This window comes from Leptonychotes weddellii, chromosome 7 (assembly GCF_054177405.1).
Source record: "Leptonychotes weddellii isolate Sample4059 chromosome 7, ASM5417740v2, whole genome shotgun sequence".
Lineage (NCBI taxonomy): Eukaryota > Metazoa > Chordata > Mammalia > Carnivora > Phocidae > Leptonychotes > Leptonychotes weddellii.
Window position 1 is genome coordinate 41,874,839 of NC_138375.1, and position 26,053 is coordinate 41,900,891.

Consider the following 26,053-nt stretch of genomic DNA (forward strand, 5'->3'; position numbering starts at 1 on the left):
TCACCCGATCCCAGTGCTTGCAGGGGGCTTTCAAGGCCACGTTGTCCTTCCGCCACGTTTGAGTCTTTTCTGTGGTGTGTATAATGAGTTGAGCCTCTGATCGAATTCTTCCCGTGGTGGACAACTCACTGTCTGATAAGATACCCCTTACTGGGCAGCTCTCACTGTTAAAATGTTCTTTCTTTGTATCGAGCTGAACTGTAACTGCAAATTTTATCTCCTGGTCCCGGTCCTTTCTTCTGAAGGCACACAGCCTGGTGTCAGAGACAGGGCGTGAGCTATAGAGTGAGAGAGCCCTGTCTGCTGCTAATCTACAGGTTGTTGACTTTGGGCAAAATACTCCACCTCTCCAACCTTAGTCTCTGTGCCAGGGAGAATGGGGCTACTTCCCTCACTTGGGTTAATTGGAGGACTGAGTGAGATAGTGGGGAAAAGGACAGGCTAGATCTGCATGTACTGATACAGAAAGATGACTATGATATACTGTTAAATGAAAAAAAGCAGGTTTCAGGAAAAATAAATAAGCACAAAAACCTTGGGAAACTGGCTGAGAAGTACGCCAAACTATTGAGCGGCCGTTGCTGGTGGATGAGACTAGACTGGCTTGTTGTACAGATGTGACTTTGCTTCCTGATGGTCAAAAAAGGGTTTGTTTGTTTGTTTATACAACAAATGGATCACGTTTGGAATCACAAAAAATAGTAAAGATTTTTCCATCTTTGAAGGAAAAAGATGAAATATCCAGAACACCTCATATCCAAAAATGGAGACCCTCTGTGTCAGTTGTGTTTCTTTCCCTGCAGGCTTTCTGAATCTTTGAGGCATGCCCTAACAGGATTCAGTGCAAGTGTCTGCCTACAAGAAATGGCCTTAAAACATGAACCAGAAAAGTCAGTGACTGCTCTAGGTCCTGCCCCCTCTGCCTCAGGGCCTTTGCATTTGCTGCTCTCTCTGCAGCAGCTTATAATCAGTTTGTGTTGCTTTGCCGGTGGTCACGTCTACAACACAGCCATCTCACAAACAGATATGGATGTATTAGGCAGAGATACCCTTTTGGTAAGTGGGGAGTGATGTTTGAGTGGGAACTTCGTGAGCAGCCAGTTCTTCAATAAACATCCTGCTGTGAAGATGACTTTTACTTCCCTTGGCTACCTCCTATTTTTAAAAACCCACAGGTAAATAACCTGGATGACAGGGACCCCCAAACATGCTTGACATCTTCCCCTGGGTGACATGTTGAGTCCTCTGGAAGCATGTTTTGTGTACAGATTTTAAAAAATAAAAGCAGCAAATGACAAGGAAAACTAACCCAGTTGGGATCATTCCCCAGATATCTGTTAGCACCTGTAGAATTACAGGGGCTATGAGGGACGGGGAATAAAGCCGCCTTGGTCCTGCCCCCAGGAAGCTTGCTGCCAGACAGATCAACACAAGTCCTGACCAGAACACGCATGGAATGCAAACAGAGCTGTGCTCGGAGCATTCGCTAGAGGCAGGGGGCATCAGAGGAGACGCCATGCACGCAGATGGTAATCCAGGAGGACTGTGAGCTGAGCCCGGAGGGGAGAATAGGATTCCCCGGCACAGAGAAGCAGAGGAGGGTGCTCTGAGCTGAAGGATTTGCAAGAGTAAAGGAATGAAGGCAAGAAAGTAGTCAAGTGGTGTCTGCAGAGAGGCTCCGGTGCCGGCTTGAGATGGGAGGTTGGCCTGGGAAGGTGGGCTTTGGACATCGCCGAGAGGCCTGGGATGTCACCAGAGAATGTCAGTAGGCCTGTGCTGTAGCAACAGTGTGGATGGGATGAAAGACGAAGGATCAGGGGCCAGAGACCTGTGTACCCAGATTAATCTCTGTCTCGGGAGTTTGTGTAGATAGCAGAAGATCCCACGGGCCTGCCCTGGCACCAAGCTGTGAGGAAGCAGGGAGCGGAGGGGCCGGATGAGAAGTCTGCAGGGCTCTGCAGAGCAGAGGTTTCCAGCGAGCTACGGTTGGGTTGGGGAATCTGGGGGAGAGGGGGTGGCAGTAGTTAGAGGGGTGGTAAGGAAACGCTCTGACATATGTTCAACTCTCTCTTCCTGTGCATTGAGCAGGAGAATCTCCCCCAGGAGAATACTTTTGTCCTTTAACAAATATGAAACTGACAGGTTGACACTGTTGCTGAAGTGGAGAAATTTTTTTTTCCCTTTTTTAATAACGCCTTAAAGGATAGGCATGGAAGCCGGCGCCCTAAATGAAAGACGTGTTGCTCTCCAACACCTGACAACCTGACATAATTTAAGAGCAGCTACCAAGAGCCCACAGCTCCAACTGCCCATGAATCTGGTCCCCTGGACGGGCTCCAACTGGGTGAAAAAACGGGATGGGCCAAGTCCAAGGGACCCTACCTTCTCTTCTCATTTGTAGCTGATCGGTGGGGAGTCGCTTTCAGAAAACAGGGAAGGCTGTAATTAACTTGATAGGGGTGTTTTCTGGAGTGTTTTTATTCGTCATCTGATTATTAAACAGATTTATGGCCCTGCCCACCCAATGAAAAGGAACCAAGGCATTTAGTTGAAATTAAAAGTGCAGATAAGGCTGCCTGTTTAGATAATAGCATCTCTTTTTTCATAGATTACTCATCTTCTGTGAAATCGGGGAGAGGAGTTAATTTGTGTGATGAAGTGCTTTCTATTTTTGGGAGCTAGCTGGTGGATGTGATTGCTTGAGGAAGGAGCATAATTCATTCTTAAAATCACTGAAGGCATGTTCAAACGTCATACCTGTGCCCGGAGGAGTGGGGTGATTTGTAATGTGATGCCAAAGGACAGAGGGGCTTGCGGTTTCAGAGCAAATGTTTGGGGAAGATGTACAATTTGTCTTTAGCTTGGAGGTCCATTTCCCGTTCGTTCTCAGAAACGCACCGGAGCAGTAAACTTGACGCGTGCGTCTGAGCCCTCCAACCAGCCGGCCACGGACTGAGACGGATGGTGGAGACAGACAGACTTGGGCTTGAGCTCCAGGGAAATCACTACCAGCTGTGTGACCACGGGCAGTGACAGACCCTTTGTGGGTCTGTTTCCACGTCTGTAAAGGAGGGGTAACCCTCAGAGGGTGGCGGTGAAGGATGTGTGCGGGCTGGCACCAGCCAAGAGCCCAGGACAGTGCCTGGTGCCCAGCAGGTGTATGCCTGAGTTGGCTGCCCTTGGCTTCTGGCTTCTGGTCCGGGGACTCACTCTGTTTCCACCCTGGACAGAAACCCCCCCCCAAAAGAATCCGTGTGTGCACGGGTATCAGGGAGGACTTCCAACTCTTGAACACTTGATGGGAAGAGGCAAAGGAGGGGTTTCACATCACATACTCCATAGCAACCCACTTCCAGCTTTCACTAGACATTCCTGTTCTCCCAAGGCCCCTGGGCCACCCAGTGCCCAGCCTTGCTGGCCCCTCTCCTCCTCCCTCAGTTTCCCCCCAGAAATGTATTTTGTCACTGGGACATGCCCATGAGCATTTCACCCAACCTGCTTTTCCTCTCGCTGCTCACCTATTGCCAGCTACCACTCAGAGCAGCTTACAGACACGGACAGTGCTCTCCCCCAGGTGAGCTCCCCCCTGACCCCAGGCATGTGCTGACTTTTCCAGGAATACATGGATATCAAGGGAAGATGGTACTTGTTCTAGAAGTTGTTCCCTGTTTTAGGAAATGACATCATCGACAGCAGTGCTGCTTTTGGGACTTGAGTTGCCAACCCACACACCTGCACTGATCTGTTAGCTGAACTAAAATGTAACCCAGTATAGGATGCTGTAAGTACAAGCATTTGGCTACTTCTCTGTCTTCTGGTCATCATCCCAAGCATTTACATATTGAAACACATATTTTATTACGTCTCCTTTGTATCACAGCTGAGGCATGATATAGAGTTGTTTCAAATTGGGTATTAACGCAGGTTGTGTTATTTATGAATTTTATTTTAGGATATTAAAGGGGACCATACAAGATAACTGTAACATAAAGGGACATTGAGTAAGATGGGGTGGAAACCCCTGAATCAGAAGGTGAGCCAGCTAGATGTTGAAGCTGTGTTGGCTTCTGACAAAGAGCTTACTTAGGCCCAGTTCCCTCGGATCTACTATGTCCTTCATATTTTCCAGCTGCAGAGACAACAGGACTCATAGATGCAAAAGCCCCGATACACACATTTTCCTCGCAGCTCTCGTGGTAAAGGGAAGGACACCTAAAATACGCTCTTTAGAGTCTCTGGCAGAAGAAAATTGACCACTTGGGCATAATAAGTTTCTCCACCCATGTGGTACTCCAGAGATCTCAGATCAACACACACGCATTCTAGTAACGGCCTCAGTTAGTGGTCAGCAGTGCAGGGGCATTCGTGGGTACAGAACTGGACCTTGGGTACACTTCCTCGGAATTCTGGCCATAATAACAGTGACGACAATGGGCTTTGGGTAGGGAGCACTGGCCTCTGGTCAGGGGCCATGACCAGGGACCTAAGGGTCAAGTGAGGCATCTTTTTTTTTTTGCACTTAATGTAAGTTTATTTAGTATAGGTTTCTTTTTTTTTATTTTTTTTGTTATGTTAATCACCATACATTACATCATTAGTTTTTGATGTAGTGTTCCATGATTCATTGTTTGTGTGAGGCATCTTTTTTCACACTGTGGGTTCCAGGCTGTGCGCCAGGGCAGGGTTTTTCGGACTGTAGCAGACTCATTGCAAGGTCATGACACCAGTTGCAAGGACCATGGCCAGGTTTTTAACAAAAATGCAATACAAGAGGCTAGAATAGAAGTGCATCACACCTTGTATTTCAGTTATGTGTCTGGGTACCAGGTCATGATGTAAAGTGTGTATTTTTATGGGTCACAGTCAAAAGGTTTGAAAGTCACTATTCCCCGACATAGCAAATGTCTGTGAAAACCGGCTCCCCCAGGGACTCTTAAGGCTAAGGTTTGAGAACCCTTGCTGTGAGCCTATCAGGAGGAACATTCGTTTGTCAGCTCTTCTCTTGCTTGAAGGCGAGAGGAGGGTTGCGGAGGTGAAGGAGAGGCCAGGCCAGGTGGGGACCACCATGAGTCTGAGGATGAGGATGGAGGATACCCGAGCCAGGACCCATGCCCTTCACAGTTTTGCTGGAGGCCAGCAAATAGTCTTGCGTTCTTTGGAGAACTTCAGTTTTTCTATTATTCTAGCAGGAAAACTGAAGTTCCGTTTCTAATCATTTAGAAATCCTGATATGATCATGTTGGCCTGATTGATTTCTCTGATCTCACCTTCTGCATTAAGTCAGATCGGTTTTTTTCTCAAACACTAACATGCACAAGCATCACTTGGAGAACTTGTTAAAATCCAGGTCAGTGGGCCCCACTCCTCTGATTCTCAGTGGGTTTGGGGAGAGGCCTCAGAATTGGCATTTCTCATAAGTTCCTAGATGATGCTGATGCACCTGGTCTGGGGTCTGCACTTTGAAAACCACCCTGTTAGATCAACAGAAAGGAACATGCCCAGCATAGATCCTGGCACCCAGGAGGAGTGCAGTACATGCTTTCCTGATGAAACGGACCCAAGTTCTCTCTGCAGAAATGCCTTTGCTAAGGTCCAGCTGGTTTGCTACTTTCAATAGTACAGAACTGGCCGGTGGACATTAAATTGTAGGCTTGAAATGGGTGAATTGTATAGGATGTGAATTATATCTCAATAAAGCTGTTATCAAGAAGAGGAGGGCAAGGGGGAGGAAGGGGGAAAAGAAATGGCTGGGTTTTCAGAACCAGCCATCAAGAATGTCTATTACACTTTAGACTGTCTTAGTAGAGGACCCACCTCAAAGGAAAAGGAGAAAGAGCTTCAGCTCTGCCACTCTGAAATTCTCCCAGAACTCAGGGCCAGAACAGTATGTCTCTCCTGAAGGACTGGTCTGTTTACCTTTTCCAAACAGTAAATGATGTTTAAATGCCTGTGCATTTCACCTGCCAACCCATCCTGGCGCCATCATAGCTTTCCTTCCTGACCTGTCTTTTTAATTTTCTTGCTGTTTGTAGTCAGCTATCTGTAAGTTTTTTAAGCAAGTGAAAGCCCTGGACATCCCAGGGGATGGGAGACAGGATAGAGGTTGTGGGTTCGGAAACATACCCACCAGGCAGAATGGAGAGACCGGGGGCCTCGAGGGGGTGATGTAGTTTCGTAGTTAATTATGCCAGCTTTTGGATCAGAAACACCTGGCATGACTCTCTGGCTGTCACCTTCCTCATCAGCATAAAACTTTTCTAAGTCTCAGTTTCCCCATCTAAGGTAGTTAACAGTGCCTACCTAGTAGAGTTGTTGCGGGAATGAAATGAGACAGTGGGCCCAGGCACACGGTGAGCACATGACAGAAATCATGACAATGACAATGATAATAAAGATGAGGGTTCACCTCATCTTAACAATTTTCCTTCAGCTAGAAACACCTAAGTGTCATTAACAGGACAAAGGGTGACACTTTTGACTGCTGTGAGCCCTCCCTCTCCCAAATGGATTGGCAGTGCCTTGGAATACGCTAAGACTTGAAGTGACTAAGTCAGTTCTGGGAACAGATGAGCTATGACACTATCATAGCCAGAAGCCCAGCGGAGCTGAGATGTGACAAGACCCAGAACACCTACAGCTCCCAGAAGCCAGCCCGCATGTGTGGAGGGTAGCCTCTCCCGCCGCAGCGTCTGCATCATTAACAACACCCCCGGAGGCCGGAGAAGTGACACAGGGACGATGCTGATTTGTCTGGTCTGTGACTTGATCCCTACTTCCCTTCTTCTCCTCTTCCTTCAAGGGCCCATCCCTGGGCCCCTCTCCCACATGTTCTGTGCTCTGCCAGAGTGTGGAACACACGGATCTCCTTAATTTCAGGTGCTCTCAGCAGGTGTCTCTGCAAGGGTTCGATGGCACCGAGATTGAAGCTCGGTTATTCTACCTGGGAATTGATTTGATTGCACACAGCACTGGAGTAAAGATTCCTGAACACCCTGAACTGGATTTGAGTCCTGTCTTCACCACTTACTTTGCTGGCTGTGTAACCTTGGAACAGAAACAACATCTCCTGAACTTGACTTCCCTCATCACGAAATGAGGATGATGAACCGTGACCTGCTTCCTTCACAGGGAAATCAGATCAAATCAAATCAAACCGAATGAAAGGATGGAGGAGGAAGGTGTGTGGGTCTAGCAGGGATTGACAGATGTCTCCAGCTCTGCGTGAGGCATGTGGCGAGCAGAGCGTTCTCAGGGCTCGCCCTCCGGGAGCTCAAAGTGGGAGGGAGACACAGTAATTCCCCAAATGCAGAACGATAGATGACCTGAGCTGAGGGACATGAAGGACATTTCCAGGGCTCGGTGACAATCTGCCCTAGGGACCTGCTGTGGTCCGGGAGGTCATCAGGAAGGCGTTAGTGAGGAGTTGAAGTCTTGAGTCAAAGCTGAAGGATTAGCAGGAGTTCGCTGGGAAGAGTGAGGGGGTGCCTAGGAACTTGGCAACGCAGGTCAAAGGACCGGCATAGACAGACAACCGGAGGCAGAAGGGGTCATCGTGGGGCATTGGGATGCCTGAAGGAAGAAGGCATGGTGGGGGGCAGCAAGAAGGGAGGGGACCAACCATGCACACACAGCCTTGTCATCCCTGGTAAGGATTTTGGACCTTCTTCCAAGAGCCATGGGAAGCCATTGAAGGGTTTACACAAGGCAGTGGAAGAGTGACAAGATGCAATCTACTTCTCTTTTTAGAGACCACCTGAACGGCTGCATGCAGACTAGACCAAAGAGGGACAGAGAGGAACAGGGACAGCCGTCACGGCCACCGCACTTGCCCAGAGATTGCAGTGCCCTAGACGAGGGATAGCAGTGGCTGGACTGGGACCATGTTCCTCCTGTGTCACCGAGTGTTGTGATGCCCGGGTGAAAGCCTCACCCTTCTGTCTTAGTGTCCTAGGGCCGCCTTAACAAGGTACACACACCGGGGGGCTTAAAGCAACAGAACTTTATTCTCTGATGGTTCTGGAGGTTGGAAGTCTGAAATCAAGGTGTCAGCTGGGCCTTGCTCCCTCAGAAGGCTCTACAGAAGGATCCTTCCTTGCGTCTTCCAGGCTTCGGGTGTTGCTGGCTGTCCTTGGTGTGTCTTGGCTTATTTCTGCCCCCATGCCCACTTGGCCTTCTCCTTGTGTGTCCAGATTTCCCTCTTCTTATAAAGGATACCAGTCATTGCATTCGGGCCCACCCTAAACCAGTATGACCCCGCCTTAACTTGATGACATCTGCAAAGACCCAATTTCCAGGGAAGGTCACATTCACAGGTCCTAGAGGCTAGGACTTCAACATATCTTTGGGGCCGGGGGCGTCACAGTTCAACCCAGTGCAGCTCCTCTGACTGCAATTCCTCCCTGTGCCACACCCCGCCAGACAGAACCATCCTCACAGTCCTGCTGCCCTGGAGACCAGATAGGAAGGAGAGGCCGCAGGCCCCAGAGAAGCCCGTGTGTGTGTGTGTGTGTGTGCGCGCACACACAGCATGACGTAGACAGGTGTACAGGGAGGACCCTGGGAAGCACAGGCCCTAAGGTCTGGTCCTCACTCAGACCCCACCGGCTGAAAGACTTGGGGCAAGATCTGTTTCCTCACTAGTAATTGATACCTGTCCCCCCCTCCTTGTAGTGGCTTTTGGGGGAGTCCACAAGGTAATCAGCAAGTATTTCCTGAGAAGATACCATGTGCCCGACCTTGAGGAAACTCACGGGGAGAGTTCTTGAGAAAGGGCTGGGCTCTTCCCATGGGAGCTTTCATATCCTCCCACGTTAGTTCCCCAGACTTTTCTCCTCTAACGGCATGAATGGTTATGAGCACAGACTCTGGTAGCTCCAGTATCATCCAGTGGCAGGGGCAGAGATGAAACAGGAGTATCCAGACGATAATCCCTGAAGCTGAGTGATGGGGTGATGGCAGAGGGGCCTTTATTCTGTTCCACTTTGTTAATATGTTTGAAATGATACTTAATTTTTTTTTTTTTCCAAAAGTGTAACAAAACAGCAGCCTCTGGAGCCAGACTGCCTTGATTGAAATCCAAAACCCGCCGCTTACTAACTGTGTGGACCTGGGGGAAGTTACTTACCTCTCTGGGTCCCAGTTTCCTCATCGGTAAAACAGGGATACTAATCACGAGCTGCCTCAGGGAGTGTGTGTGAAGATTCAATGAGTGAATGTGCTTGGTGCGGCTGAGTACCGAACACACAGTAACTGCGATCGACAGAAACCGGGCGCCACGGAACGAGGTGTGACGGAGGAGAAGTCATCCCTGGCAGCCTCGCAGAACCACACGGCCGACTTTGCAGTTGCTCTAAGTCATACCTGCTACTCGGTTTTGTCTTAGTTGGGGTTTCCTGCAAACTGACACAGGATTCGAGTGCAAGTAGTTTATTTGGGAGATTTCGAGAAACACCAGCAAGAGAGTGAGGAGGTGAGAATGGAATGGAAGGCCTGTGAGGGCACCACTGCGCACGATCTGCACGGTAGCCCTGGGGACCGGCGCGGAGCACGTGCTCGGGGTTATCCCACCGCAGGGCCGAGGGAACCAGGGCGGCTACCTGCCCACACCACAGCCTTTGACTGAGGTCCACTCTCAGGGGCGCAGAGAGCCCCCGGCCAAGGCAGGTGCTGGAAGGCCGGTAGCCGGGAGGAAAACAGATGCCGAGGAGGCGTAGACACACAGACTCCACCTGGGAGCACTCTTAACTGCTCTTCTGACATCTGCCTAAAGCCTTACCGTGACAGGGCTCACCTTCAGAATCAACCTCAACTCCTGGATGGACAGCCTGACTCATCATTAAATAAGGGTAATGAGAGCAAAAGCAATTCTGTATTGCTTTTCAATCCGAGCAGCCCCTGGAAGAGAAAGGATGAGGATGTGCCCCCAGGGCTGCTGCCTCAGGGCAGACATCTCCCCTCAGCCCTGGAACTTTTATGCTGAGCCAGGATATAGCCTCAGAGCCTTTCTTAACACAGCTTTAGGTATCCATTACAACCATTAGCTTAGGCACTTCAGTGAAGCCTGTTTTCCATCCCTGTCCTAGTGCTTATGAAGCCGGGAGAAATCCCAGGCTGGAAAACACCGCGTCGCTGTAGGCTTCTGGGCAAGAAGACAGGTAACTTCTCAGGCCCTCCCCATTACCCACTGGGTGGAGCGGAGGGCCTCAATGCCGGGAGGCGGAGGTGACGTTTGGTGGAGTAGGAGGAGCCAGCCCCGTTCATGGTCAGGTGGGGCTGGGTTTTAGACCTTGGCTTCGTCATTTATCAACTGTGTTCTCTGGGCAAGTTACATCTCCTGCTCTGAGCCTCGTGGTGTCTTCTCTAGAAGGGACTGTGGTGCCCTGTGTGCAGTGTTGTTGTAGGGCGTCAGAGACGATGTAGATGAAGCAGGGGGCTCCATGTGTGAGCAAGGGCTCAGTAATTGTTCTCTACAATTGTCATCGTCATAACCATCATCATCTTCATCCGAAGTCCCTTCTAGCTCAAAAATTGTGTGACTTTAGGGAATGTGCTCATCCAAGAAGACAGTGCGATGAAATAAGGCAACAGTCCTGATTTTGTGTAAATGCATTTTCTGATAAGGACAGGAGGAGCATGATGGCCCCTAAATAATTGCTCCGATTTCACCACAAGCTGTCAAAAGGCCCTAATTGGTCGATCTGTAATGACTGCGGCCATCTGCGTTCGGGGTGATTTAGCAACGGGGCTCTGCCGAAGCCGGGCCCTCGATGATTAGAGCCGGACAGGGTGATATTTCACCCTCTGATGGGAGTAGTGGTGTGTGGGTGAAGGAGATTATCTCATCCTCGTTTTAATGACCTACCAGTTGAACCCAGCCAAGAAACAGTGCTGGTCACAGACAATGACTATGGATTTTTTTTTTTTTTTTGAAGATAGTGTTCCTGCCCGAACAGCAACATACATATCTGGAGCGTGATCATGCCTCTTGCTATCTTGTTTCACTGCCCAAGAAATTCTCTTTTGGAAAGATTTAGTCCCTCAATTAGGGCAAATTGATTTCTGCTTTCTTACAGAGTTGCTGTTCCAAAGCGAAGTGGTAAAGGGCAGGAGGCGCCATATTAATCTTGGCAAGCAGGCAAGAAGGTGACCTGGAGTATTTCTCAGCCTTCCAGCGCGCTTGTATATGTGTAGATAATCTTTTCTCCGTATATCTTTTAATTGCTCCAACCTGCAAGACACCAGGCAATACAACACAAAACACACTTCTGGTCATGCAAGTTTAGGAGACTTATATCAAGGGACCAGAGCAGTGTCCTGAGTGTTCCAGGGCCAAAGTGGTTTTAAGTGGCACCTGAGATGATCTCAGTTGGTTCAGAGACTTTGCATTAGGCCATGTTGAATCATGTGGAGAGAACGTTTTCTCTTTCTAGCGCTCATCCATTTCTTCTGATTACCTCAGATGGAGAGTCTCGGTTGGTTGCCCGTATCTCCCTTCTTGACAGAGAGAGAGCACAGACCGTAATTTAAGCTCTTAGTTGTGGGGAGGCAGGAAGCTTTGGCTAAAATCGAGTCATACGGTTTTATTTTACTTGGGTTTTTTCTTTATTAGCTCTTTATCACAAATGATACCAATTTTTCATTCATGGTGTTTGTTTCCCTTTAAAATAAATGTAATTCTATAAAAATCTTTAATTTAAAAAGGTGAGTTGAGGGCGCCTGAGTGGCTCCGTCGGTTAAGTGTCTGCCTTCAGCTCAGGTCATGACCCCAGGGTCCTGGAATCGAGTCCCATGTCGGGCTCCTTGCTCCGCGGGGAGTCTGCTTCTCCTTCTGTCCCTCCCCCCACTCATTCTCTCAATCTCTCGCTCTCGCGCTCACTCTCAAATAAATAAATAAAATCTTTTAAAAAATTAAAGAATAAAAAGGTGAGTTGATTTTAAAACTAAGTAAGTGGTAGTAGGGTAGTGGAACTGGCAAAAATTATAATATGTGATTGATTGTGAGAGCTTGGGGAGACACAAGAAGGGGGAAGGCACCATGTTTCTATGGAAAAACCAGCAGTTTACTGGCTGTACAACCTCAGGCGAGTTTCTTAGCTTCTCTGAGCATCCGTTTTCTCACCCTGTCAAGGGGAGAGAAGCACGATGCAGAGTATGATTTTATGAAGCAAGGGGGGATCAAATTGTGAAGCTCCTTTGCAGATTATAATCTGCCTTACATAACAGTGGAAGTGATTCATTTCTATATGGGGTTAGAAGAATAAAAGGGTCATTGGGTTCTGGCAGCCAGGGGACCCTGGTTTGAAACCAGCCCCACTGTTAAGTATATCCCAAAGGGAGTTCCTTCCCTTCTCTGGACCTCAGCTTTCTGTCTATAAAATAAAGAGACCGAGGGGCACCTGGATGGCTCAGTCAGTTAAACGTCTGCCTTCAGCTCAGGTCATGATCGCACAGGGTCCTGGGATCGAGTCCTAGCCGGGCCCCCTGCTCAGCAGGGAGTCTGCTTCTCCCTCTGCCCCTGCCCCTGCCCCTGCCTCTGCTCGTGCTCTCTCTCTCTCTCAAATAAATAAATAAAATCTTTTAAAAAAATAAAGAGACCGAACTATGCCAGTGGCTTCCAGGCCTGGCTGTGTATCAGAATCACTTACGGGTCAAGCGAAACAAAAGATGCTGGATGCTGCCCCAGGCTTAGCAAGTCACAGCCCTCTGGGATGATGCTCAATACAGCTGTATTTACTTACAGCCAGCCCACCATGTGATTCGGATGCACCCCGTGACTTACGAGGGCCCTTCCAGCTCTAACCCCAGATGGAGTGAATTCAGAGCAGGCTTTGGGGCCTGGGTTAAGGAAGGTGATCACCCAGTAGCTCTGGTCAGTGCTAACTGGGCTTCTGTGAGGTCTGGGTCCAGGGCCCGGGAAGACCTTCTGGTGCAAACCCTGATTCAGGCCCAGAGGAAATCAAGGATGGGCCCACTGTGCCAGACATGGGAGTGCAGCCCAGTCCTCCTGATTCCAGTCAGCTCCAGCTTTCCCAGCTGAGACAGAGAGACAATGAGTGTGTGTTTTGACCAGTATGGTTTTTCTTCAGATTTTTATTTAAATAATAATTAGTCAACACGCAGTGCAATATTGGTTTCAGGAGTAGAATTTAATGAGTCATCACTTACATACAACACCCAGTGCTCATCATAACAAGTGCCCTCCTTACTACCCATCACCCATCTAGCTCATCTCCCACCCACCTCCCTCCATCAACCCTCAGTTTGTTCTCTATCTTTAAGAGTCTTATGGTTTGTTTCCCTCTCTCTTCTTTTCCCCCTCCCATATGTTCATCTGTTTTGTTTCTTAAATTCTACATATGAGTGAAATCATAGGGTATTCGTCTTTCCCTGACTGACTTATTTCGCCTAGCATAATACCCTCTAGCTCCCTCCACATCACGGCAAATGGCAATATTTCATTCATTTTGATGGCTGAGTAATATTCCATTGTACATATATACCACATCTTCTTTATCCATTCATCAGTCGATGGACAGTTGGGCTCTCTCCATAGTTTGGCTGTTGATAATGCTGCTATAAACATCGGGGTGCATGTACCCCTTCGAATCTGTATTTGTATATCCTTTGGATAAATACCTAGTAGTACAATTACTGGATTGTAGGGTAGTTCTATTTTTAACTTTTTGAGGAACCTCCATACTGTTTTCCAGAGTGGCTGCACCAGCTTGTATTCCCACCAGCAGTGCAAGAGGGTTCCCCTTTCTCCACATCCTCACCAACACCTCTTGTTTCTTGTGTTGCTAATTTTAGCCATTCTGACAGGTGTGATGTGGTAGCTTATTGTGGTTTTGATTTGTATTTCCCTGATGATGACTGATGTTGAGCACCTTTTCATGTGTCTGTTGGCCATCTCTATGTCTTCTTTGGAAATATGTCTATTCATGGCTTCAGCCCATTTCTTAATTGGATTATTTGTTTTTCTCGGTGTTGAGTTTGATAGACGAGTATTTTTTTTTAATTGAGATAAAAATTGCAAACAGTGAAAAAATGCACAGCTATGTTAAGTATACAATTCCAAGAGGTTTAACAGGTGTATACGCCTGGGAAGCCAACACCCCAGTCAAGATACAGAAATTGTCTCACCCCAGAGAGTTCCCCCATGCTCCTTCTAGCCAGTCCCCACATCCCAAGGGCAAATACTGTTCTTAATTCCATCCTTGAAGATTATTTTGGCTATTGATGAACTTCAAATGAATCATACACGAAGTTACTTTTTGTGTCTGGCTTCTTTGGTTCAACATAATAATTCTGAAATTCATCCGTGTAGTTGGATGTATCAAAAGTTTGCTCCCGGGGCGCCTGGGTGGCTCAGTTGGTTGAGCGACTGCCTTCGGCTCAGGTCATGATCCTGGAGTCCCGGGATCGAGTCCCGCATCGGGCTCCCTGCTCGGCGGGGGGTCTGCTTCTCCCTCTGACCCTCCCCCCTCTCATGTGCTCTCTCTCTCTCTCTCTCTCATTCTCTCTCTCAAATAAATAAATAAATAAAATCTTTAAAAAAAAAAAAAGTTTGCTCCCTTTATTGCTGAGTAGAGAATCTATTGTATGACTCTACCTCGATTTGTTTATCCCTTCACCTGTTGGTGACATTTAGGTTGTTTCTAGTTGGTACTACTATGAATAGAACTATTGTGAAACACTCTCATTCTTTCATTGGTGTATGTTTTTGTTTCTCTGGGGTAAATAACTATGAGTAGAATTGCTGGATATAGGACACTTGTCCATTTACCTTTATAAGAAGCAATCAAACAGCTCTTCAAAGTAGTTGTACACTTTATATTTCTTCCAGCAAGGAGTGAGTTCCAATTGCTCACCTCTTCCCCAGTACCTGATATTGTTCCTGTTTTTCCTCTTTGTCATGCTGGGGAATGTATAGTGAATGGCATCTCAAGCTTTTAATTTGGGTCATACCTTTTCATACGCTTATTGGCCATTTGTATATCAGTTCTTTTGTGAAATGTATTTTAGTGAAAATGTTTCAAAGTTTTTCACCCAGTTTCACATTCTTCATCTTTTTGTGATTGACTTTGTCAGAATTCATTACATATTCTGGATACAAGTCCTTTGTCAGATACGTGTATTGTGAATATTTTCTCCCAGACTGTTGCCTGCCTTGTCATTTTGTTGCTGATGTCTTTTGAAGATCAAGTTCTTAATCAAGTCCAATTTTTTTTTTAAAGATTTTATTTATTTATTTGAGAGAGAGAATGAGAGAGAGCAGGAGAGTGGGGAGGGTCAGAGGGAGAAGCAGACTCCCTGCCGAGCAGGGAGCCCGATGCGGGACTCGATCCCGGGACTCGATCCCGGGACTCCAGGATCATGACCTGAGCCGAAGGCAGTCGCTCAACCAACTGAGCCACCCAGGCGCCCAATCAAGTCCAATTTATCAGTTTTTTCTTTTATGGGTTAGTGCTTTTTATGTCCTAAGAAATCTTTCCCTACCCCAAGTTCACAATGATGTTCTCCTATGTTTTCTTCAAGAAGCGTTACAGCTTTAGCCTTTATATTTAAATCTGCAATCCATCTAAAATTGATTTTTGTGCGTGGTATGAGGTAGGGGTTGAGATTTGTCTTTTTTCATGCGTTTATCCAGTTATGCTAGCACATGTTTTATTTTTTTTTTAAGTTTTTTATTTCCATTCCAGTATAGTTAACATACAGTGTTATATTAGTTCCAGGTATACAATATAGTGATTAGCAATTCTGTACATGACTCAGTGCTCATCATAAGTGGACTCTTCATCCCCATTACCTATTTCACCCGTCCCCCTGCCCACCTTCCCTCTGGTAACCAGCAGTTTGTTCTCTATAGTTAAGTCTGTTTCTTGGTTTGTCTTTCTCTTTTCTTTTTCCTTTGCTCATTTGTTTTGTTTCACGTTTTTGAAAATTCTTTTATATTCTCATTGAATTTGCCTTGGTGGCCTTGTCAAAAATCAGTCAACGACATATATGTAGTAGGTACACTTCTGGCCTTTCTGTTCTCTTCTATTGATGCTTTTGTTTATTCCTTGCCAGTACTACACTGTTTTGATTATTTTGACTTTATAATAAGTTTTGAAATCAGTGTGAGTCCTTCAGCTTTGTTCTTTTTCAAGATGGCTTTCACTATTCTACGTTCTTTGCAAGTTGTCAATTTCAAAACCTGCTGTGATTTTATTGGGATTGCATTGAATCTATAGACAAATTTGAAGAGAATTGACTCTTAACAATATGGAGTCTTCCAATCTATACATATGATTTATCTCTACATTTATTTGGGTCTTTAACTATATGACGCTATTTTATAAAGGGTATTTTTATTGTACTTTCCAATTGTTCTTTGCCAGTACACAGAAATACAATTGTTTTTTTTTTATTTATTTAACAGCCTTATTCAGATATAATTTACATAATGTAAAAATCACCCATTTTAAGTCTGCAATTCAGTGTATTCTCAGGTGAACTTACACAGTTGTGAAACTATCACCATAATCCAGTTTTAAATATTTCCATCACTCCAAAAAGCTCCCTTGTGTCTGTTTGCAATCAGTCCCCACTCCCAACCCAGCCCCAGACAACTGATGACTTTCTTTCTGTCCCTATAATTTTGCCTTTCTAGAAATTTCATATAAATAGAATCATATAATACCTAGGCTTATGTGTCTGACTGCTTTAACCCAGCATACTATTTTTTTAAGGTTCATCTGTATTGTTGCAATAGCTCTTTCCTTTTCTATTGCTGACCACTATTCCATTGTATAGATATCCTACGTTTGTTTGTCCATTCATCAATTGGTAGATGTTTGGCTGGTTTTCACTTCGGGGCTCTTTTGAATATTGCTTCTGTGAACATCAGTGTACAAGTTTTGGGTGGGCATGTGTTTTCATTTCTCTTGGGTATATACCTAGGAGTGGAATTGCTGGGTAGAATGGTAACTGTGCTTACCTGCTTGAGAAGCTGCCAGACTAGACTGTTTTCCAAAGTGGCTGCTCCACTTTATGTCCCCAGCAGCAGTGTATGAGGATTCTTGTTCTCAGCATCCTTGTCAGCAACATCTGATGCTTTCACTAGAGCTATCCTAGTGGATGTGAGGTAGGATCTCGCTGTAGTTTTGAATTTCATTTTCCTGATGACTAAGGACGTTGAACTTCTTTTCATGTGATTTTTGGCCATTTCTATATCATCTTTGGAGAAGTGATTATTCAAATCTTTTACCCATTCTTTTTAATTGAGGTAAAATTCACATAACATAAAGTTAACCATGTTAAAGGATAAAAGTCATTAGCATTTAGTACATTCACCGTGTTGTGCAACCATCACCTAGTTCCAATATGTCTGATCAAAAGGAAACCTCATGCCCATTAGGTAGTCACTCCCCATTCCTCCCTCTACCGCAGTCTCTGGTAATCACTAATCTGCTTGCTGTCTCTGTGGATTTACCTATTCTGGAATTTCATACAACTGGAATGATATAATATGTCACCTTTTGTGTCTGGCATCTGTTACTTGGTGTTATGTTTTGAGGTCTGTCTGCATTGTACCCTGTATCAGTACTTCATTCCTTTTTATGGTTGAGTAATATTCCACTGTATGGATATATTTCATAGTTGTTTATCCATTCGTGAGGTGATGGAAGCTTGGGTTCTTTCCGCCAGTTGGCTGTTGTGAATAGTGTTGCTTTGAACATTCATGTATAAGTAATCAAAAGATTGCTTTGGCCATCCTGGATCCCTTGATCTCTTCCATAAATTTTAGGATCAGCTTGTCAATTGTCAGTTTTTGCAAAGAGTTCAGCTGTGATTTTGAGCTCACTGAATCTTTAGATCAATATAGGAGGTATTGCCATCTTAACAATATTAAGTCATCCAATCCATGACCATGGGCTATCTTTCCATTTATTTTAGTCTTTAATATCTCCCAACAGTGTTTTGCAGTTTTCAAAGTATACCCTTTTTACTTCTTTTTGTTAAATTGCAAATGGTATTTTTACCATTTTTAATTGCATTTTCCATTTGCTTTTTTATCTGCCAGTACATAGAAACACAATTTTTAAGAGTTGACCTGTATCCTGGGTGCCTGGGTGGCTCAGTTGGTTAAGCGACTGCCTTCGGCTCAGGTCGTGATCCTGGAGTCCCGGGATCGAGTGCCGCATCGGGCTCCCTGCTCGGCAGGGAGCCTGCTTCTCCCTCTGACCCTTCCCCCTGTCATGTGCTCTCTGTCTCTCTCATTCTCTCTGTCTCAAATAAATAAATAAAATCTTTAAAAAAAAAAAAAGAGTTGACCTGTATCCTGATATTTTGCTAAGTGTACCTATTAATTCTAGTTTCTTTGTAGATTTCCTAGGATTTTTCTATGTAAACAATCCTCTCATCTACGATTAAAGATATTCTTTCCTTTTTCTTCCCAATCTTTATGCCTTTTATTTCTTTGTCTTGCTAGTTACACTGGCTAGGAATTCTAGTACAGTGTTGAATGGAAGTGGTGAGAGAGTGTACAGTCTTTATCCTGATCATAGGATAAAAGCATTTAGTATTTCATCATTAGGCGTGACACAGACTTTAGGGGTTTTTTGTAGCCATACTAGAGAGGTTTTTTGTTTTTTGTTTTTTTCCATACTAGAGTTTTCATAAAGGGCCGTAACCCTGATTAAAACCAAGAGACACCAGTGTTAAGGTTGGGACTTTTAGTAAAAAGACACTATCTTCGAGATCTATTCAGAACAACTTTACCAGGCACAGGGCAGAAACCCAGCCCACATTAGAATAAGCAAAAAGAGGCATTTGTTTCATGTGTAGTAAGAACATCTGGGAGTCTGCCTCGGGGGCACAGGGGGATCTGGGGAATCAAAATGCCATCAGGATCATTTCCATCTCGACTCTTTTTACACGTTACTTCAGGCCCAGCAGAAACCCCCCTTCCCACCTCTCATCACCTCATTTGCCAAAGATGTCACCAGCACCTCCAGATTTATGGCCAACTAACTTACCAGCTCTAGTAAAACAAAAGGGCCTCGTTTTTCAATAGTTCTAAAAAAAAAAAACAAAACTCAGGATTCATCATTTGAAGCTACTCGAGTCACATGGCCATCCCTGAACCAATCACTGTAGGCAAGGAAATGGAATGCCCTGATTGGTTGGGCCCATGCCACGTGCTCTTGTCCCTCGGCTCCAGGGCATGCAGTGAGCCCCACCTAAGAAGGGGGAGGGGCAGTTTCACAAAGCAAAATTAGAGTATTGTTATCCGGAAAAGAGGGAATAGGTCTCAGCCAAGCCTTAACCGCAGCTGCCCACACTCTCATACAGACGATCTTGTGTGTTCCAGGCCTGGCACGATCCCTGGAAGACTTTGAGCTTCAGTTTTCCCTTTTAGGGCATGCAGGTGGTGATCCCACCTGAAAGGTCCAATGAGGCATCCTACAGGAAAGCTGTGTCTCAACTATAAAGTACAGTGCACACGTAAGGGAGGGGTGACAGGAATGGTTACTAAGCAGCTGTTCTTACCCATCTGTCCATTTGTCCTCTTCTGTCTCTCTCACAGAGCACCTGAAGAAGCCACTCGAAGACTACATGGCCCTTTTCCCCAGTGTGAGGATTCTTCGAACCAAGAAACGGGAGGGGCTGATAAGGACCCGGATGCTGGGGGCCTCAGCAGCAACTGGGGATGTTATCACGTTCTTAGACTCGCACTGTGAAGCCAATGTCAACTGGCTCCCCCCCTTGCTCGGTAAGGGACCTTCCCAAGGCTAGGTAGGCCCCAGCCTTCTGCAGGGATCATCCACATGGGTTCCCTTGACTGCTTAAGATGCAGCCAACCAGTACCAGGTGCCACGGGGGACTCAGGAATGCTCAAAGAAACCTTAAAAATCCACTCAAGCCCTATCCCTTCATTTTACAGAGAAGGCAGCCAAGAGGGTAAGTGACTTGCCCAAAGTCCTACAGCACACTAATATCTACTTACGTGATTGCTTCCCCCAGATTACTTCAAGTTTTATTGGAAAGCAAGCCAAGGCTTTCTACTGGTAGGAGCCAACCTGTGGAGAGACATTATCCTAGCAACTTAGAATAGTTAACATTCGCTGCACTGCTACTGAGCCAGGAAACTTGTCAGGGTTATCTCCAGCCCTCACAAAACCACGCCGGGTCAGAAGTGTCCCCATCTTCTAATAGAAGAAATTGAGTTTCACTGAGTGACTCAATATTGTTCCCTTGGGTCGTAAGTGTCAAAGTCACCATCTGTCTGGCCCCAAGGTCTGTCACTCTCACAACGCCGCACTGCCTTCCCGAAACTCCTTTCCTCTCTGGAGAGTTTCTGACAGCTATCAGGAAAGGGCTGTGGACAGGGCAACACGATCCAGCAGCCATCCACCATAGCCTTGCAGACAGAAGGGAGGCGTGAGGATTCGATTCTGGGCAGTGAGGTGCCTCATAGCTGGCTAAGGAAGGAGGTCTGAGTTCTGCGGAGCTCAGATTCGTTGAATGCGGTGAGCTGGTGCTAACAGGTAGACATCGAGGAAATGGCCCATTGAGACCAGGAATCAGGTGAGGGACAGGGACGGAGGCAGATCGGAAAAGAGTTGTCAGTCTAGAGAGAAAATGAACTCCTCACCCATGGGTGGGTATGCTCTCCATCACAGAAAGCTGGGGAGCAAAGGGGATGAAGCTTAGGGCCAACTTGAGCCTGCATCGGAATCACCTGGAAGACTCATTAAAACACAGAGTGCTGGACCCCACCCCGGAGTTTCTGATTGAGGAGATCTAGGGGTAGGGCCTGAGGAGCCGCATTTCTAACCATCTCCCAGGTGGTGCCACTGCTGTTGGCCCAGGAACCACACTTTGAGGAGCACTGGTTAGGCCACCAAACAGAGGTGAGAACAGAAAACAAAACCCACACAGTGTAATGGGATAATCCAGCAAATCTGTTTTCTGACGCAGATTGGCATGGAACCTCAGTATTAGATTGTATGCTTCTGACCCCAAGGGTCCAGGATCCCACTGGGTTAGGAAAAGGATATAACACAGATTTTCTGGTAAACTGTTTATTTAATTAAGCCAAGAGGTCTCTGCATCTGCCTCTCATTACTGAAAGAGAAAAAGGAAAAGAGAAAGAAAAAAGCCTCACCATAAATCACCTAATTTATGGTGCTGAAGGAACAACCCATTTTTGGGGTCATCCAGTAACTCATAAAGGGAACGAAGTGGTGGGGCACGAAGCTGAGCTGGGAGCCTAAATAGCCCTTAACTCTGTTTCTATGGAAATATATGAGGATAATTTTCATAATCTGCAGGATACATGGAAGAAACATGCTCCCTTTTTTTATTTTTTATTTTTCTGATAGAAATGTGAACGGGTGGTGTAGATGTAAAAGTCTGTCCCTGTTCATACGAGCAGCTGACAGCGTGCATCAGGGCTTTTGTCTCGAAACCAGTAACACCTCCTTGCACAGCTCACTCCACCTTCTGTGGCGATGAGGCATTCCTGACACTGAGAAGGATTCATCCCCCCCGCAAAGGAAAGCAACTGTTGGTCCTCATTTCCACCACCACCATCATCATCATCATCATCATCATCATCATCATGGCTCTGCTAGTCCCTTAGCTTTTTACGACACAGCCACATTTGAATTTGACGGTTATGGAGTAAAGCAGACAGGCCAGGCATTATTATCCACATACAACAAATGAGAAAACTGAAGCACCAAGAGAACGAGGGAGATGCTCAGCTTCTGAGCTTCTTTCAGGAAGCCTGGTGACAGACCATGTCGGCAGAATGCTGATGGGAAGTGTGGATGTGCGAGAGGCTGGGCTGAGCATCTTGGCCCCGCTGTCCCACTCAGTCTTCACAGGGACCCCATGAAACTGGTGTTGTCTTCCTCCATTTTGTCGGCACGGAAACCAAAGTCCAGAGGCATCAGATAAACTTTGTCAAGGTTCTACTGCTCGTAGGTGACAACACCAGGGTCTGGACCTGGGCGTTCTGTCCCCCAGTGAGTGCAGCACCCCAGAATGCTGTCAGTCTGATGCTACCCCTTAACCTCCAACCTCCCACAATCAGCCAGCCTCCAGCAGAGCTCTGTGTCCTGAGCCCAGAGCCTCCGTAGAAGTGAAATCCCCTGCGTGGCCCTGAATAATTGGGAAGGGAAGCGCTTCTCTAGATCTTCCCTTGGAGAAGTTTCTTCGACTTCATTAAGCATCCCGAGGGAGCCCGTTCACCAGGCAGATCCAAGCTCCACCCCCAGAGATTCTGATTCCGTGCAGCTGGGCAGGGGCAGCCCTGAGGGGTATGTAAACACACTGTGGGTGCATTGGCACTGGCGGCCAGAGGACACACTGCCGAAAGCAGCGTTTCTCAAACTGTTTTGACCATGTGCCACAGTTAGAAATACATTGGACATCTCAATCCAGCACACAAACACACACACCGTGCAGTAGGACTGAAACACATTTCCTGAAGAAGTACTTTTTCTTATCACTGGACTGCACCCTGACATTCAGCATTCTTTTTTGGTTCATTATACAAACACACACGCACACACACAAACACACACTCAATTTCATGACCCACCTATGGATCGTGTCTTGTAGCTTAGAAAAAGGCAGAAATGCTGCTTTCTCTCCTGGAAGAAAACTCTGTTTGATGAAGTCTGAGCCCTAGGCAGCTGCCAGCCTTCACTGGCCCTACCATGTTCCACTTTCCAAGCCTTGAACTTGACTGCTGGCCCAAGCAGACAGGCACAGCCCACTTGCCCTTTATGGTAGATCATCTTCCCCAATCACTGGCACCCCTCAAGCTACAGTCACAGCTTCTTCTTGGAAGGAACATTGAAGAACAGAGCCAACCAAAGCTTAAAATTCTGGTTGGTAGGTTGGGCAGAGTGAATTTTATAGAATCAGCTCCTCCCTGGCTTAAAGGGGACCATAAAAAGCCATCTGGTTAGGGACCCCATTTGCCATCTTGAATCACCTAGCCTATAGCATTCCTGCACGGCAGAGGTCTGCCAGGCCCTGCTTGCTTGCACACGTCCAGTCATGAGGGACTCATGGGATAGTCTATCCCTCTTCAGTAGTTATGACTGATGGAAGAAGTGAGCTGAACTCTCACGCAGGGAGGGCCATTCGGCCACTGACTATAGCTAGGAAGTTTTGAGGAGCTGTCAGGGGCAAGTGCCGGGATGCCTGGCTACTTTGGGCCACGAGTCAAGGTTAGGACCTGGAATGCGGAGCCAGGACAGGAGCCCTCCCAGAAGGAAATGAGCCTCTTTCCACAATAGTGCTGACCATTACAGGCAACTGTGCTGAGCACCTCCAACCATCACGGTATCCGGGTACTGATAACCACCTGGGACGCAGAGCCTCTTCTCCCCATTTCACGAAGGAGAGCACTGGGGCTCAGAGACATGATTTATGTAGTTCACAGGTAGCAGGGCTGGGATGGGAGCTCTGGCCCATCTTTCTTAAAGCCTGCACTCTCCCTTCTTCTTGGGATTCTCAAACTCGAGTGTTCAGAGAATTCACTCAGGGCACACATTAAAAATGTGAGTAAGCTGCAGAGCAGGGTGCTCCCTAGCTGCTCCCCCGTCCTGCCTCCCTAATGGGCATCTCTTGGCTTCTTCAGACCGCATCGCTCGGAACCGCAAGACCATCGTGTGCCCGATGATTGACGTGATTGACCACGATGACTTTCGGTACGAAACACAGGCAGGGGATGCCATGCGGGGCGCCTTTGACTGGGAGATGTACTATAAGCGGATCCCAATTCCTCCAGAACTGCAGAAAGCTGACCCCAGTGACCCATTTGAGTAAGTACAAGCGACCCAGGCTGGTCCCAGTGACTGACGCGGTGACCCCTCCCCAACACACCCAGCTCAGGATCACCCCCGCCCCCAGGAGTGCGGTGCAAGGGGACCAGGGCCGACATCCCCTACCAGAAGCACAGCCGCTCCTAGCTTGTCACAGAGCCTCGGCTCGGGGACCTCCCAGCTGGCCACCTCTTCTTTGTCCACGTCTTTGGTTGGCCGGACTGCCCACAGGGCCATGAGCACTGTCCCTCAAGCCTGGTGCACAGTCATCACACCAGCAGCACCAGCACGGCCACCACGTGCTGCACCCTTGCTAAATGCCAGGCACAGTGCTGGGCACATCGCATGCAGATCCTCTTTAACCTCCCCCAGCCATCTGTAGTCAGAATTATTATCCATATTTTCCAAGTGGGGACACCAAGTCCCATGGCGTGAGGCAGCTTTTCTAGGTCACACAACACGGAAGGGGTGAAGGCAGATGCACACGCAGGTCTGTCTGCCTCTGGAGCCGGTGTTCCCATCATTCAGTTACACCCTCTCGGAAAGATTAGGGAAATATTCGGGAAGTAGCAGCTTGTCCCATGGTAGAAGTTTGGGGAGGTGTGGACTGGACCCATAACATCCTAGAATGTGAAAGCCAGGGGGACCTACAGGTCATGGACTCCAACCCCTTGCAGATGGGGAGACTGAGGCCCCAGGACTTGGCGAGGGGAGGAGGGGGGAGGCGGCTGACTTATACAGTGAGTTAGTGGCCAGGCCAGGATTAGAACCAGCGCCCCTCTGGCGCCCATCCTGTGCTGTCCTGTGGGCCACTCTGGCTCCCCTGCTGGAGGTGTGGAAAGACCCTTGGATACAAAGCTGACACCCAGCTTCCTGCTGTATTAGTTTCCTAATTAAAAATTAGCACAAATTTAATGGCTTATTAAAACAACACATATTTATTCTCTTAAAGTTCTGGAAGTCAGACGTCTGAAAAGGAGTCTTACTGAGCTAAAGTCACCATATTGGCAGGGCTGTGTCCCCTTTGGAGGCTCTAGGGAGGAATCCGTTTGCTTGTACTCTCTAGTTTCTAGAGGCTGCCCACACTCTTTGGGTCATGGCTCCTTCCTCCACCTTCAAAGCGAGCAGCATAACATCTCCAAGTCTCCCTCTCTTTCCCCCTTGCCTTCCCCCCGCCCCTCCCCCTTGCTCCCCCTCCCCCCTGCCCCTGCTCCTTCTTCCTCCCCCATCCGTCTTTCATCATCACATCACCTTCTCTCACTCTGACCCTCCTGCCTCCTCCTTTCACGTACAAGGACCCCTGTGATTGCATGGGACCACCAGGACAATCTCCCCATCTCAGATCCTTCACTTAATTATATTTGCAAAGTCCCTTTGCTATGTAAGATGGCCTATTCCCAGGTTCCAGGAATTAGGCATTGGCTTCTTTGGGGGGCCATTATCCTGTCTACCACACCTGCTTAAGCACAGTTTAAGCCCAGTGAACCCCAGCCTCCCTGCACCTCATGCTCCCCATCTGAGAAAGGGGTCTGTCGGCAGCTCGACCATCTTCATGGCACAGGGAACACCAGAGTTCCTGAGGGGAGCCCCTAATGTTATGGGCCCAAGGGAAGGCTCAGAGGGAGGAAGAGATGAGCTTGTTTGGGGAAGTAAAAGGTGGCTGGGCAATGGAGCAGTGTGAGCTGAGAGCATGGGAGGAGCCCTGTGCCTCCTGAGCAGGTCAGACGTTGGGTACAAAGTGTCCTAAGCGCGGTCAAGCACTACTGTTGGAATGCGAGCCCACATCATGCAGTCAGCAGCCCCCACACACCCGAGGCAATCCCCAGTTGCCCTGAGTTCTCGAGAGTGCTACTACTAAGACGAGTACTAACATCTGACCTGAGCTGGTAGAGCAGCCACAGGGGACATTACTTGACCACACACGGTCCTCACCAGGGCGCCCCGGGGGTGGGTACAGTTCTCCACCTTTGCCTGATGCAGACCCTGCAGCTCAGAGAGGACGTGAGACTTGCCCAAGATGACATGTAGCAGCAGCTGAGGTCGGAATGAGCTACTCCAGAAAGCAGACTTTCCAGGGTAACCAGAACCCCTTTTGGTTTGAACCAGTACCATAAGCAGACTTGTGGGCCCTACATTTGAAATGTGCAAAAGGATGGGTCCCGTACATCATCTTCTCATTGCAGGATGAGGACAGGGTAAGTCCCGGGCATGCAGCTGCTTAG

At 47.4% G+C, this 26,053-nt stretch overlaps 1 protein-coding gene across 1 annotated transcript in view; it reads left to right on the forward strand.

Moving 5' to 3' along the window:
• The window catches only part of GALNT10 (polypeptide N-acetylgalactosaminyltransferase 10), a 219,924-nt gene that overhangs the window by 156,826 nt on the left and 37,045 nt on the right, over positions 1–26,053 (forward strand). The window contains exons 5-6 of the mRNA XM_081826212.1: positions 19,574–19,759; positions 23,648–23,831. Coding sequence (XP_081682338.1) covers positions 19,574–19,759; positions 23,648–23,831 — 370 coding nt within the window. The remainder of the gene's footprint in view (positions 1–19,573; positions 19,760–23,647; positions 23,832–26,053) is intronic.